This window comes from Mugil cephalus, chromosome 7 (assembly GCF_022458985.1).
Source record: "Mugil cephalus isolate CIBA_MC_2020 chromosome 7, CIBA_Mcephalus_1.1, whole genome shotgun sequence".
Lineage (NCBI taxonomy): Eukaryota > Metazoa > Chordata > Actinopteri > Mugiliformes > Mugilidae > Mugil > Mugil cephalus.
In genome coordinates this window covers 20396708-20409065 of record NC_061776.1, presented here as the reverse complement: position 1 = coordinate 20409065, position 12358 = coordinate 20396708, and the positions used below count along the sequence as shown (strand labels likewise).

At 41.2% G+C, this 12358-nt stretch overlaps 1 protein-coding gene across 1 annotated transcript; it reads left to right on the top strand.

Annotated features, from left to right (window-relative positions):
• The first annotated feature begins 4211 nt into the window (after positions 1 to 4211).
• Positions 4212 to 10691, top strand: lrrc8da (leucine rich repeat containing 8 VRAC subunit Da). The gene is made up of 2 exons (XM_047590200.1): positions 4212 to 4726; positions 7143 to 10691. Coding segments are annotated over exons 1-2 (2556 nt in total). The 5' UTR covers positions 4212 to 4725; the 3' UTR covers positions 9698 to 10691.
• The last annotated feature ends 1667 nt before the right edge of the window (positions 10692 to 12358 follow it).

The window sequence follows — 12358 nt, the reverse complement described above, 5'->3', positions numbered from 1 at the left end:
AAGAGACCAAAATAGTACTAATTCAGAATTCAGGCTGGTATCAGCAATACCGATCCGACATCGATACTTTGTGAAAATACTTTTATTGTGTCGTAAATCTAAAAATAAGTAGCGTATTACCCAGGCGGAAGTAGGCCCCACCAACCGCGTATCATTTGTAAGATCCCAACAATTTAAATGCTTTCTACTGTGTTCATGTTACTGACATACATTACCCGAAACGACTAAAGGATCAGACGCATCGATATTTTGTTTTGAGAATCGATTTTAGAGCATAAAGGCCTGGTAGCGGAGGAATCGATATTTCAGTATCGTTTCGCACGTCACTACAAGCCAGAACAAACGCACTCCCGTTTCCGGAAAACTTCCCAAAAGTAGTTCAACAAATAACTTGTAAATGTCATTATAACATAGCTTTCGCGTGTGTTGGTGTCCAAATCATGTGTGAGGTTAACTTAAATCTACTAGAAGTAGCCGAACAAGCTTAGCGCTGTTTTTATTTCCCCTTTAATTGATACTTACCCTTTTTTTCTATGGTGCTTTTAATAAAATTACTAAAAAGGGCCAGTGAATTAAGGCCTTAGCTACAAACCTAACCACGCAATAGAGGCATACAATTGCAAAAACCTTGTAAATATAAAGCTTTCTCAAGAATGTAATGCAACTGGCGTGTTACAACATAAACACGGCAATAGCTTATCAGGAACAATTAAATGCTTCAGTTTATACACTGTGTCAGCCTAGGGGTGTGTACTGAACATTTAAAACTTTTGTTCTGCAGCCTCATAAATCTTAACATTACCAGTTTCCTTAAGAAGCCTGTTGTTAAGAAAAATAAGTGAATCAGCTATAGGACTGTGCCAGGCCAGCCTGTGTGTCTGACTCAGTACCAGTCCGTGACTGCACTGCTCCTCTGTACCATACTTCCCAGGAAGGAGAAGGAACCCGCACAACCACAAAGAGTCACTTTATATGGTCCTGTTTTGTGGTAACAGAATAACAAAGCAATATCTGAGAATGATCATATATTACTGACAAAACAAACAAAAGGGCATGGACTTGCAGCTAACTATTTCGTTACCACTGCCCCACCAGTATTAGTCATGAGTGTGCTTCCAGACAACAGCAGGTGGAGCTAAACAAAAGGAGTCTTGGGTTTAGAAAATACTTCCAAGTGTTCCTGACTCACCAATGACACTCATTGTTCCAAGAAGACGATTAGAGTTGTTCATTTTAACGGACAAACTCAGCATGAGATTCTCACTCAGTAATTCAAAAATCACTAGAATCTCCACCTTCGAGATCCAGTTTGTTGGAATAATAGTGAAGATGACCTTGCCACATGTACAGTCCCACTTTGTCTGAAACACATCATCTGGGCTCAGTAGTTTCATCTGACATCTGACAAATAAAGGCCGCCTTGTATTGATGTGGGTGTCTGACTATGGTGTGGGTGAATGTGGCATAGAGGAAAATAGCTTTGATGTGGTTATCCCATTAGCACTGAAAATGATGAACAGCGACTTAATCCATTTGTCCATTGCTGCTTGTCAGGAAGCAATATAGAATATGCCTGCACTCCGAGCAAGTAAATGTTTATTGTGCTGTTGCTTCAGCGCATGTGTTCCTGAAAAGCATCGACAGTTATCATTTTTACTATCGTTCCAAGTATCATTTTACCATTTTGCAGAGTGACCCAGCTCTTGCTGCTGGCGGCGACGAGCCAGCAGGTCACTTTAAACCTTGGTGAGACGCAGGTCACCATTAGGTCACGATATCCTCTGCCTTTGTGTGTGAAGGACTTATCTTTTGGCTGTCACACACATACATCAGAGAAGTCTGTTTTAGGAAAGAGGGAAGTAAGATAAGCCCAGATATCCAACTCTGTCCAAGGGCAGTTGGTTTCTTTAGTGGAGAAAAAAACTGAAAAGATTCTCTGTTGTAGGAGTTACGCATATCCCACGAAAACTGGCACCCACCAGTTTCCCTCCTGCTGGAATCCTGTTATAAGAAACACGTCAATAAATATAGAGCACTGCTTAATTTCTTTGTCTTTTTTTCTCCTATGCATGCGTAGGTTTATTACGTTTTACTACAGAATTTCCACAACAATTGTGTAACTTCCACTTGCATAAAAAGTTACAGTAGAAGACACCACATGTTCACTAAACAAGCTCGACATACAAATGCACATGGGCTACTAGCTCAAGGCCTGAGGAGCTGTTCTGTTGTTCTTTTCCAACTGTAATATCTGTAATCAGGGTGGCACAGAGGCTCAGTGGTTAGCACAGTTGCCTCACAGGAAGAAGGTCTGGAGTTTGTCTTCGGCCTTTCTGTGTGGAGTTGTTCTCCCTGTGCTTGTGTGGGTTTTCTCTGTGTGCTCTGGCTTCGTACCACATTCCAAAGATGCACATGTTACACTAAGTGGCATACTAAACTGGCATTAGGTAACACACATTTTTTTTGTACCCAAGCACTCTTATGTGATTACATACATTGTCAAAGCTACTTTAGCCACTATTACATGTACTATAACCAAATCCTAAATTTCCTACCCCACTGCGCGTAGGACTGAGAGCTCTGCTGTTACTTTGCATACAGGAAATTAACTGCCATAGAAACGAGTTTGTTTGTTTGGGTTTGTTGATGTGTGTGACTTTAGAGAAGAAAAAAATCACAGTTTATTTTTTCCCCCCCTTTCTTCCACATAAGGACCTCATATGTGTTTATCTGATGTGCAGTTTACACACATCTTAGTGTTTTACTACCATGTGCACTCCTTACAAATCAAAGGGAGGTCCATGCTGAATAATTTATGCATCACTGAGCTGATTTCCAACTCACTGAACTAGTTGCTAGGGGTTTCAACAGTTGGCCTCTACAGGCTAAGACGGAGAGGAAACCTCATACTGTTTAAGCACTGCTACCACGGCGCAGCAAACCAAGCCTCCCCCTCACCACACTAACCATATGTCTCACCACAGCCACATAACAATTGCAGGTTCGGCATTAGCCCAGTTTATTTAACCATTATACCACGTATCATATTAACACTTACCTACGAATAATGTCCAGAGGTTGTGAGGAGAATGACTGAAAGCTGAAATAAAGTAGCCTGCATGTTTAGTGAGTTCACATCTATTGCTTTTCTCGGTTATCACACGACTGTGTTACTCAAGTCTGAGCAAATATTTGGCCCTATCGCCAAAACAGTAACTTTGTCATATAGTGTGCTGTATGCACTCAGTCTGCTCTCTCTAAAACCCTGCTACAGAGAATAGACAAAACCACCTATCAGTGTAATCGGTCTACAGGTGTCTATGTACAGGCACGCAACGCACAACCTCCATGTCTGATCTTGCAACACACATCGCTCCCCCTTCTTTTCAAAGTACAGGGGCAGCGTGAATGAGAACAGAGTGGTAGGAGGCAGCAGCCCAGGACCGGTTGAAACCTGTATGGGTTGAAACAGAGAAGACACTTCCTGTACCCAGTGCATCATCGAATCCTGAAAAGGCTGGAAATGGCTAGACAGACAGAGGGACAGACAGACAGACAGACAGACAGACAGACAGACAGACAGACAGATAGATAGATAGATAGATAGATAGATAGATAGATAGATAGATAGATAGATAGATAGATAGATAGAACACATGATTGTAATAACACAACAGAGTGCGTCAAACCTATGACGTGTACAAAAGGAACATAAGAAGTTTTAAATAGTCAACAAGATGTCTCAGACAAAAAAGGGAACTGGTGCATGTCACGTGGTAAAGATGACAGACAATAGCTTGTTTTTTGTTTATGTTTTCCTGTACAGATGCTTTGTTCTTAGTCTGTCCACTTCTGTCTGCTCTGGACTTGGTGGATCAACTATACACAGACAGCAAGGCATTTAATATGTTATTTTTTAAAAGACGTGATAAATACTTCTTACAACACCAGCAAGGTTGGCACATTTGTGATTCCAGTGCTCCACCCATCAGTATTAGTTCTTACAAATATGTACTTTACGTTGGGAATAATGGTACATTTACCCACTAACGTTTAAATCCCAAATTTCCACCAACTGTCCTCATTCACTCCGTATCCGTTTTTGTTATTTTTGCTTTTTATGTCATGACAATCGCTGAGCAGGCCGTGGCAGAGACAGTTTGTGTAAATAGTTTAATATAGTTACACCCAGGGTGTGAGGATTTGATCAAAGACTATACGTTTCACATAAAAAAAAAAAAAAAAGAAAGAAAAAAAAATTCTGTCGTGGTGTTGCCCTGTAGCGCTTTTCCCCCACACGCCCTGAATGCAGCGCCAGATAAACGGCAGGCGGTGTCTTCGGTAACTTGCTGTAATGTCCTCCTCCAATGAGAAGCGCCCATAACACCCTCAGCAGCGGTCCGTGCGGCTCCATATTGGATCCGTCTTTTCTTAGAAATACAACGCGCTGGAGGTCTACCTGGCTGCGTACATTGTCTATCACTTCGGCCGAGCAGCCCACTCTGCTCCGCGGAGTCAGGTATGAAGGCAGCCCGGGGACAAAGCGCCCTGTCACCAACAAATGTTCTCTACAGCCTTGTTTCACCGACCAGCGGCTTTCTCCCAGTTTTTAACGCCGCTCAGAAATTAGGTTAAAGACGCACCTGAGGAGCGGAAAGTGGCATGCTGGGCAAAGAAGAAGAAGAAGAAGAAGAAGAAGGAATAACTGGATAACGCCACACGGGCAGTATGTATAGTATCTTTTACCACGTTTTGTCTTGCTCCTTAAAAGGAATGAATAAATAACCAACAACTTGACACTTAATTCTTTCTCCGGCGGGGCCAAGGAGATAATAGTTTCCAGATAAAACTGGTTGCCCGGCTTGACTGTTCAACACATGCTGATTCTTCTCAGTTTGCTATGTCTCATCAAGTCACATGACCCAGTTGCAGATAACTTACTACGCAGAAAAATCCTCGCGTGACAGAAATCCTCTATTTCATCACGCAATTACAAAAATGTCCTATTTCCTTTTTTTCGTCTTAGAAATTAAAAAAATCGCTTAAATACAGAAATGTATGCCCTCGAATAATTTTAAGTTACAGGAAACTTTCTGGAAGCCATCTTCAGACTTGGAATTTGCCTTAATGAAGTTAAATGTGCTACCACGTGACCGCGTCAAGTTTTATATATAGCACCGTTCCTCCGCCATAGATTTAACCAGGGCCTTCATCATGTTTGGTGGCACGGGACTGCCTTTTCCTGCTCTGCCCTGCCCTGCCTCCCATACCCATAGTTTGTTTTGATGTGTTTCTTAATTCATGTGTGAAGAAACTGGCTATGGGTTTATAATTACAAGCAGCTCTGTCACAGCAGTAGTGCACAAACATTACTTGCACTGCTACGTTAAAGCATAATATCATGCTTCGCCAGGATGTTATTTGACCACAACTATAATTTATTAAAAAGCAATTACCTTCCCTTGTAGTCTGAACTAATGCCTGTGGCATTCTTTATTAAAGATGAAGGCAACAATAAATACTGGTTACACTGGAACTGGTTACAAATGACTGTACTGAAAATAGATTTCAGGGCCCGACCACACATGGCTGGCAGTAGCAATGCGCCTATAACTCAAGACTAATCAAATTTCACGTGTTCAGACTATTGAATATGCAGGCCTTGTTCGTAGTGGATATTGCAAACTGTCATGGCAGGAAAAGCACGGGTGCTGCAAATAACATTAATGCTAGTTCCAATATCCTCAGATTTCTCAGTGTGTTCACATCCTCGAGTTCCTCTGGTCGAATCTTTGAGGGAACTCTGTGTGTTTCTCCAATGCAATTGTTTCTCTGAATATGCCAATATGAGAATGATTGGTTTGACCTATGCAGAAAGTCAGTAGTTCAGTGATGAATTTTGAAAGAAACAAAGTTTAAATTAAGTTCCTACGAAACTATTTTACCCTTCAAGAAGTTCCTGCTACAGAGGTTGTACTTTTCAGAAGTAAAGGAACTATGGAGTGCAGTATGCAGTGTCACTGCTTTATGTGCCATTATCACTGTTGTATAGTACTCTGCATTACTACTACCAAATGTAGTACGCTGATTGTTAAAAGTGATGGCACTGTGAGAAAACACTAACACCTGTTCCATGTTGATGAATAAACTCTTGTCACACTCCAGAGAACCTAGTAACAACAACTCTTTATAACTGTTATTGCTTCCTGTAACATGAAGACATGTGTGGTGAATACATTTCTGTGTTAAAAGTTGCAGTCCATATCTCACCGGAAAGACTAACGTTTTTTCTTGTTAGAAAAAAGCTGTAGTGTGCAGCTGATTGAGATACCTCCTGCTGTGGTGCAAAGTGCGGTGCGAAATATCCATATATCACTGAACTTTTGGTTTTCAGTACAGGTTCCAAGAAAGATAGTCCTCACTATGTGACGTATTCAAAGAAACGAGTTCATTCTGTCACATCAGTATTTTAAAATGTGTTTCAGTCAGCACGAAGAAGATAGAAAATGATACAGAAAGTTCCACTTTCGCTAAATTAGAAAATCATTTTCCTTCTTTCAGCAAGTGAAATACATCTGTGCCAAACTTCCTAGTGAGTCAGAACAGTTTGTAGACTTAACGGCTACATCAAAGGATTCGAAAAACACTCTGCTACATGTCTGGATTTAAGGGCAATCTTGGCTCAATGCTTGAACAGCATTACTGAATGTAACTCGACTGAGAAGAGACAGGAAGTGAGAGTTCACTTTGCACGCCATCAAGGAGTTATGGAGCACGCCTGTACTCAGCGGGGCCTTCAGTTATACATTCACAGCTTGTAGGGGGGAGTCTAGGTTTGTGCTCTAGAGACTGTGTTGAAACTTAATTTCAACGCTTTTCTGTTTCCTTAAAGGTTACTCATCAGAAAGGGGAAGCGGAAAACAGTCTTTATTCAGACAAGTAATTATCAATGATTCCCTGGTTTAATTGTTTGTTCTATAAAATGATGACAGGTTTGTGTTAATGCTAGTGGTTTTATGGTCTACCAGGTCAACCATCCAATGCCCAGCTTTACTGGCTAATGTAACTGTTTAATCTTTAACGTCAAAGGTAAAAGAAGCAAACATGGTGAGATTAATTGTCTCTCCTCCATTTTCTTGCAGTGATGTTCACTCTCACTGAGGTTGCGTCCCTGAACGACATCCAGCCGACGTACCGTATCTTAAAGCCATGGTGGGATGTCTTCATGGACTACTTGGGCATCGTCATGCTCATGCTGGCCATATTTGCTATGACGATGCAAATCACCAAAGACCAGGTGGCTTGCCTCCCGTTTCTCGAGGAGTCAGAAGAGGCCTCAGGACCTAAGCCCAGCTCATTCCCCCAGCAGAGCACACAGGATGCAGCCTCGGCAGCCACTGGAGCCCCTGTTGTCACCTCCATCCCGTTGGCCACTAAGGACCTACCGGACGATGTTGTACATAACATCCATGTAACGCACCAACACACGGCCGTGGTTTCAGAGAAATATGTCAATCAGCCTCAACCAACAGGGGTCAAAACAAACCTGGACTATCAACAGTACATCTTTATCAACCAAATATGTTACCATGATGCCTTGCCCTGGTATTCCAAGTACTTTCCATACCTCACCCTCATCCACACACTCATTCTCATGGTCAGTAGCAATTTCTGGTTCAAATACCCCAAAACAAGTTCAAAGATTGAGCATTTTGTTTCCATTCTGGGTAGGTGTTTTGAGTCTCCTTGGACTACAAAGGCTTTATCTGAAACAGCTTGTGAGGACTCTGAAGAGAACAAACAGAGGTTGACTGGCACCACGTCTGCGCCAAAGCAAGTCTCTTTAGAGGGAAAGGATGAAACTCCAAATGCCAACACACCAATGCTTGGGGTGAAATTTTCAGCTGATAAACCTATTGCAGAGGTCCCTAGTAGTATGACAATCCTGGATAAAAAAGACGGGGAGCAGGCCAAAGCTCTATTTGAAAAGGTGAGGAAGTTTAGAGCTCACGTGGAGGACAGTGATTTCATCTACAAGCTTTATGTAGCACAGACCATTGTCAAAACGGTCAAGTTTATTTTGATATTGTCCTACACTTCAGCCTTTTTTACTAAAATTAATTTTAAGCATGATTGTGAGCCTAATATAAAACATCTAACCGGATATAAAAAGTTCTTCTGTACGCACAACATGGCTTTCATGCTAAACAAGCTGCTGATCAGCTACATGGCTTTGATTTTGATCTACGGGATGACATGTTTATACTCTCTATTCTGGGTTTTTCGGCGTCCTCTGAAAGAGTACTCATTCGAGAAGGTGAGGGAAGAAAGCAGCTTCAGTGACATTCCTGATGTCAAAAACGACTTTGCATTCCTCTTACACATGGTTGACCAGTATGACCAACTTTACTCCAAGCGCTTTGGTGTCTTCTTGTCTGAGGTCAGTGAAAACAAGCTTAGGGAGATCAGCCTCAATCATGAGTGGACCTTTGAAAAGTTGAGGCAGCTTGTGACCCGTAATACACAGGACCAGCAGGAGCTGCACCTCTTCATGCTCTCTGGCCTCCCCAACGCAGTGTTTGACCTCACAGACTTGGAAGTGCTCAAACTGGAGCTGATTCCTGAGGTGCGTTTCACAGCGAAAGTCTCTCAAATGACCTCCTTGCTGGAGCTCCATCTTTGCCACTGTCCGGCCAAAGTAGAACAGACCGGTTTTGCTTTCCTCCGCGACCATCTCCGCTGCCTTCATGTCAAGTTCACTGATGTTGCCGAGATCCCAGGTTGGGTGTATTTACTGAGGAGTCTGAGGGAGCTAAACCTCATCGGCAACCTGAGCTCGGAAAACAACAAAATGATTGGTTTAGAGTCCATGCGAGATTTGAGGCATCTGAAGACGTTATGTCTGAAGAGTAACCTCACGAAAATGCCCACAAACATCACGGAGCTTTCACCGCATCTGATTCGGTTAGTGGTGCACAATGATGGTACAAAGTTGTTGGTACTGAACAGTCTGAAGAAAATGATAAACCTAATTGAACTGGAGTTGCACTGCTGCGAGCTGGAGAGGATCCCTCATGCTATTTTTAGCTTGACCAACTTACAGGAACTTGACCTGAAATCTAACAACATCCGCACCATAGAGGAGATCATCAGCTTCCAGCACTTGAAGAGGCTGACATGCCTTAAACTGTGGCACAACAAAATTATCACCATCCCCTCCTCCATTGGCCATGTCAAGTCTCTGGAGTCTCTCCACCTGTCCCACAATAAACTGGAATCTCTGCCTCCGGCCTTGTTCACTCTGCCTAAACTGCGACATTTGGATGTGGGCCATAACTCCATTACAGTGCTTCCTCCAGACGTGGGTCTCCTCCACAACCTTCAGCACTTGGCTATCAACTCAAACAAGCTGGAAACGCTACCCAAGACTCTGTTCAGATGCAACAAGCTGAAGGTACTGTGTTTGGGGCATAATGCGCTCACTGTGCTGCCAGAGGCTGTGGGACAACTTGTCCAACTCACACAGCTGGAGCTCAGGGGAAACTGCCTGGACAGACTGCCTGCTCAGTTAGGAAACTGCCGTCTGCTGCGCAAAAATTGCCTTGTTGTGGAGGACCATCTCTTTGATGCACTGCCTGTGGATGTTAAGGAGAGTATCAACCGAGACATCAACATGTCCTTTACAAGTGGCTTATAGCACAACTCGGAAAGTTGACAGTAACTTACTCGAGACACTTTGTACTATTATATTATTTGTAATAATGAATGCATTTTCTTGATTATTTTAATGAGTTATCTTAGTTTTAGCTTACATGTCATTACAGCTTAAACGCAAACCGATTCAGTTCCTGCTGACAATGTATCTTAATTCAGCATTTTTTTTTTCTTTTAAAAAGCTATTTCATGGCTTTGAGTAATTAAAATAAGACATTGATGTCTTCATATATTACTCTTTAGACCAAATCTGTTTTTCCTTAGCGACACAGTATGTAGATTTGTCTTTGTTGTTTTAGGTACTCAGGTATATTTGTAACCACGGGGAACAATCATTTTGCCTTAACTGCTGCTATTTTATTTTATTTTTCACAGTGAGGGCTTTCACAAACACAAGGCCAAAAATAAATAAATCATGTCATTTTTTTTTTCCCCACACAGACACTATCTGTGGAGCAGTTTCTGTGTGTTGTGGTGTATACAAGTATACACAATGCAACACTTTTCTGTCGTTTTTAACTTTTGTCGGAATCATATAACGTTCATACGTAGTCCTGTATTATAGCTAGTAATAGGATCAGATTTGTAAAACCCTGAAAGAGACTAAGCACCAGAAATGAACCTTTACCTTACTGTTGTAGAGATTGTATACTAATGCCTATAGTCATTCATTTATACATTGACAAACCTAATGACGTAAAGAATGGGGACTGCCCTTTATGATAACCTGTTCTGTGACTGACGTTAGCTGATAAAGGGAAATGTGTCGACTTGCTTTTGAAACCATGCTTTAAAATACAAAATGTGTGATTTTAACTGTACACGTCCCAATCACGTAACCATGATAATGTCTGCCTTTGTTTTTCCCAGTGTACCTCTGTGTAGTTCCTTGTGTTCTTCAGAGCTGCTGTACCACTGTGGTGTTCCTATGCTCAAAGTCCACAAACTTTATGGTACAATAAAACAAGATTTTAGAAGAATGTCTAATCATTATTCATCTCCTTCTGGATCACTGCACTACGGTACAGTCAAACCACTACTTATTTTCTAAGTGCTAAGGTGTATTTATTTAAGGGACATTAGGTTGAATAGAATATAGAGATGTTTTTATCAGTGCATAAGTAACATGTAACTACAAACTTAGAATGAGCCCTTAATGGGGATCAGGTTCTTATCCACAATGTTGGCCATGTTTCAACTGTAGTCCAGATCGGACAAATTGGACTCTCGTGTGACACGGCTGCTGTTGGGAATATCAAAGTTTTCCTCATACAAAATATTATAAAGATTTCAATATATGAACTTACTTTCAACAATTCTGAAACCATGTCACAACTCATGATCCCAAATGTCTACTAATAAAGTTGTGAATACCGCAAGCAGGGTCCATTCATATGGACTTTTCCTCTGGACATAACTCCAGTTGAAGGCAGCATCTTGCTCTGAATCTGCAACCTCACCTCTAGATGGCGCAGGATACTACACACTGGACCTTTAACTGAACTTAAAGACCTACAATAATGCTTTCCAACTAAGGGGCCCCAATGGTTACTAAATGTTTATTTATTTATTTGTTTTTTTTTTTTAAATGTCACTTAATTCCCCTAATGATTTAAGTTAGTGCATATAAATTGGCCATAACAAATGAAACTTTGAACAGCAGGGGAGTAACGTGTTTTTACTTTCATAGTCTTCTTGATTCTTGATAAGAGTTTACAGATCTTCTCTGTTGAAAATGTATATTATGTTGGATGCATAATTAGGTGTATATTTTTTTTATAATCTCGAGAGGCTTGTGGATATAAGAGAGCTTCATTTTATTTATTTTTCCTACACATTTTGATTCATAAGCCTAATTTACAGCACACATTTGAACTCATCATAGCAGAAAATGACTGACATTACTGGAGGCTCAGTCTCTGCGAAGACTGCAAAAACTTTCTACAAGTTCCTGTGTTTCCTGCGTGCACCAGAAATATGAGAAAACGGTTTTGCTCATGTCCCCTTAGGACCTTTGTACAAAGACCTCTGACGGCAGCCAAGACACAAAGTGTGCAACGCAACCTCAGCAACTCCCAAAAACCAAGATGAACCCAACAACCTACTTTTACGAAAAACATTCAAAAGTTAAACCAATCTGCGTAATGTGTTTTGTGTTTAGTGATTTTTAAAAAGCTGCCGTTTGGGTCTTTTTTCTAATCCTACATAATTCCAACAAAGCTAGATGTCTTGAGTTGATCCATCCGTATCATCCTGCAGAAGATGTATCTGACAAAATTGTAATTCCTGTCAGAACATTTAAGTTCTGCAGCACATGGACAGGATTTTAAAGGGCCGGCCTGTTGGATTAGTGTGTGTAGCTCTTAACTAACTTTTCTGTGAATGGCTATGTTGGCACATTGAAGGAGTTGATGAACTGCTTAACTGCGACTATTATCTACAGATCACCTTCTTTTTATATCAAATCATACCTATGTATGATGATGTATCTTTATCTATATATGCTCAGATAAATCCAACAGACTGAGAGTCCCTACCAACCCTGTTTGTGGCGTAATTCTGAATGTGAAGTTTGACACAGTCGTCAGGAAGGTTATAATAGATAATTTGTAAATTGTGATTAAAAAAAAAATGATATTGTACA